The sequence below is a fragment of the Gregarina niphandrodes genome (genome assembly GCF_000223845.1).
Source record: "Gregarina niphandrodes unplaced genomic scaffold scaffold00002, whole genome shotgun sequence".
Classification (NCBI taxonomy): domain Eukaryota; phylum Apicomplexa; class Conoidasida; order Eugregarinorida; family Gregarinidae; genus Gregarina; species Gregarina niphandrodes.
The window spans coordinates 538,336-540,350 of NW_011645774.1; the positions used below are offsets into that span (position 1 = coordinate 538,336).

The window sequence follows — 2,015 nt, forward strand, 5'->3', positions numbered from 1 at the left end:
CCGACGGCGCCGGGACCGCCGCGACGGAGCAGGCTGGGCAAAGTGCCGAACTGGGCATAGCTCAGTGTCACAGCGTTCTCCTCCGTGGGCGGAAAGACACTCGCCCAGGCCGGTTCTCGCTCGCCGTGTTCCAGATAGTCTTCGAGGATCTGCAGCGCGTCGAGCACAGGCTTCGGGTTGCACGGCTCCTGCGGTTCCGGCGGAACGGCTTCGTGGATGACGAGTGCGTCGTTGGCGATTTTCAGATAGTTCCGCCGCGTGAGCGTTTCCTTGTCGCGGAGCGTGGCCTCAAGGCGCACGATGTTGCCCGCGCCAATGAAAACCGCGGGCTGCACGCGCTTTTCGAAGCCCTCCACAACCGAGAGGTGCAGGTTCGGGATCTTAACCTTGTCGCGCAGGTCCTCCGGAATGTAGCGTTCACATGTCAGCGTCGCGTCAAAGCCGAGCAACGGTGTCATCACGTCGCCGGCAATGTCACAAACCGCACAGAGCGGGAACACGCCGAGCATGTGCCAATACAGCGTGCCCTCTTCCGCCTGGTAACGGCGCAAGTAAAACACCAACCGGTTATCGCACGGATAAATGTCAATCTTAACCACCGCCGTGGTCTGCGGCGTCAGACAACGAAACATGTTCAGCTCGTGCGTGCTCGGCTCACCAGCACACACAAACGTCTCTAACATCGTCGCCTGTCGCCGCGGGTCACCAGGCAACACGCCGTCCGGAATCCCATAGCGGCCGAGAGCGGTCTCCAGACATGGCTCAAAGGCCGCACCCGCCATCGTCAGGATGCTCGGGTACTTCGCGCCCGCATGCGTAAACGCCGACTGCGGCAACAGCTCCTTCGGCAGCATCGGCTGCTGCACCTCTGACGGACAACGCAGAGACCTCGCCTGGTCAATACGCGCATCAATCACCTGCCCCAACCGATTCAAGTTGAACGTCACCGCGAAGTACGCCTCCGCGCCTCCCACTCTCTCCTCCAGCCGCTCCGCCGCCGCCCAAGCACTCGTCGCGATACGTCCGGAAAGCAACGGCTCCAACTTGAAGCCGACTGTCAACTCCGCGGGACGCAGTCCCGCCGGGTCCACGATCTGTGCGACCAACGACACGTGCGCCTGCGGGCGGTCCACCAACGGCGTAATCAGTAGCGGGATCGTCAGACCCTGCTCCGCGCATTCCGTATAACCCTCCAGGAAACGATCCGCCCCGTGACACACCGTCTCCGCCGCATCCTCCGACCGCGCAACCACCATCGAGTCTACACCCAACGGCAGCTTCCCCAAGTCCAACGTGACCGCCACCGGCGGAAGCACACACGCGCTCCATTCCAATCCAAACAACTCCGGCGCCGCCTCAGCCGGCGCCCAGGTCCGCCGCTGCAGCCGCACGGGGGCCGCTGTCTGTACGGCCGGGACCGCAGCCTGGTGCGCGAGCGGGCGCAGAAACGGCGCGGCCATCCGTCCCGCAGCCGCCGCCTCGCCGCGTGCGCTCGGTTCCAAGGCAACGCCGCCTCGTCGCACAGCACGCGTGGCCATTAGCGTCAGCAGCACCAGGTGCGCCAGCGACACGCAACGGTACTTCTCTCTGAAGGCCTGTGCAGTCACGTCCGGCGGACACGGCAGACGCACCTGCCGCTCGCCGTCCATCACTGACGCACCCGCCGCCGACGCCCAGGGTGCGTTGCTAAGCAACCCGCAAAGCGTCTCCAGCGTCTCCCACAGCGACAGCGCCTCCACCGCCTCCGCCGCCTGGTCACGACAGAGCGCCTGTAGCTGGGCGCAGAACCAGAGCGTGTTGAGCATGAGCGCCGCACGCGGCGAGTAACTCACGCTGCTCGTCCACGTGGGACCCTCAAGCACCACGAACTGCACTGCGTTGCGTACGAAAGCCGCAGCCACCGTCCAAGGCAACACCTGCACCTCGCGCAGCGGCAACTGCCCGTATATCGCGCGCTGCTGCGTCACCTGGAGCGCCAGCCACAACAACCGCAGACACAGAAACATCGGCGTCCC

The 2,015-nt window shown here is 64.9% G+C and overlaps 1 protein-coding gene across 1 annotated transcript; it reads left to right on the top strand.

The window, feature by feature from the left end:
• Window positions 1-1,541: 1,541 nt before the first annotated feature.
• GNI_015630 (hypothetical protein) lies at window positions 1,542-1,774 on the top strand (the record flags this gene model as incomplete). The annotated part of the gene is made up of 1 exon (XM_011130669.1): window positions 1,542-1,774. A coding segment is annotated over one exon (233 nt), but the record flags the coding sequence as incomplete, so codon positions are not given.
• Between the last annotated feature and the right edge of the window lie 241 nt (window positions 1,775-2,015).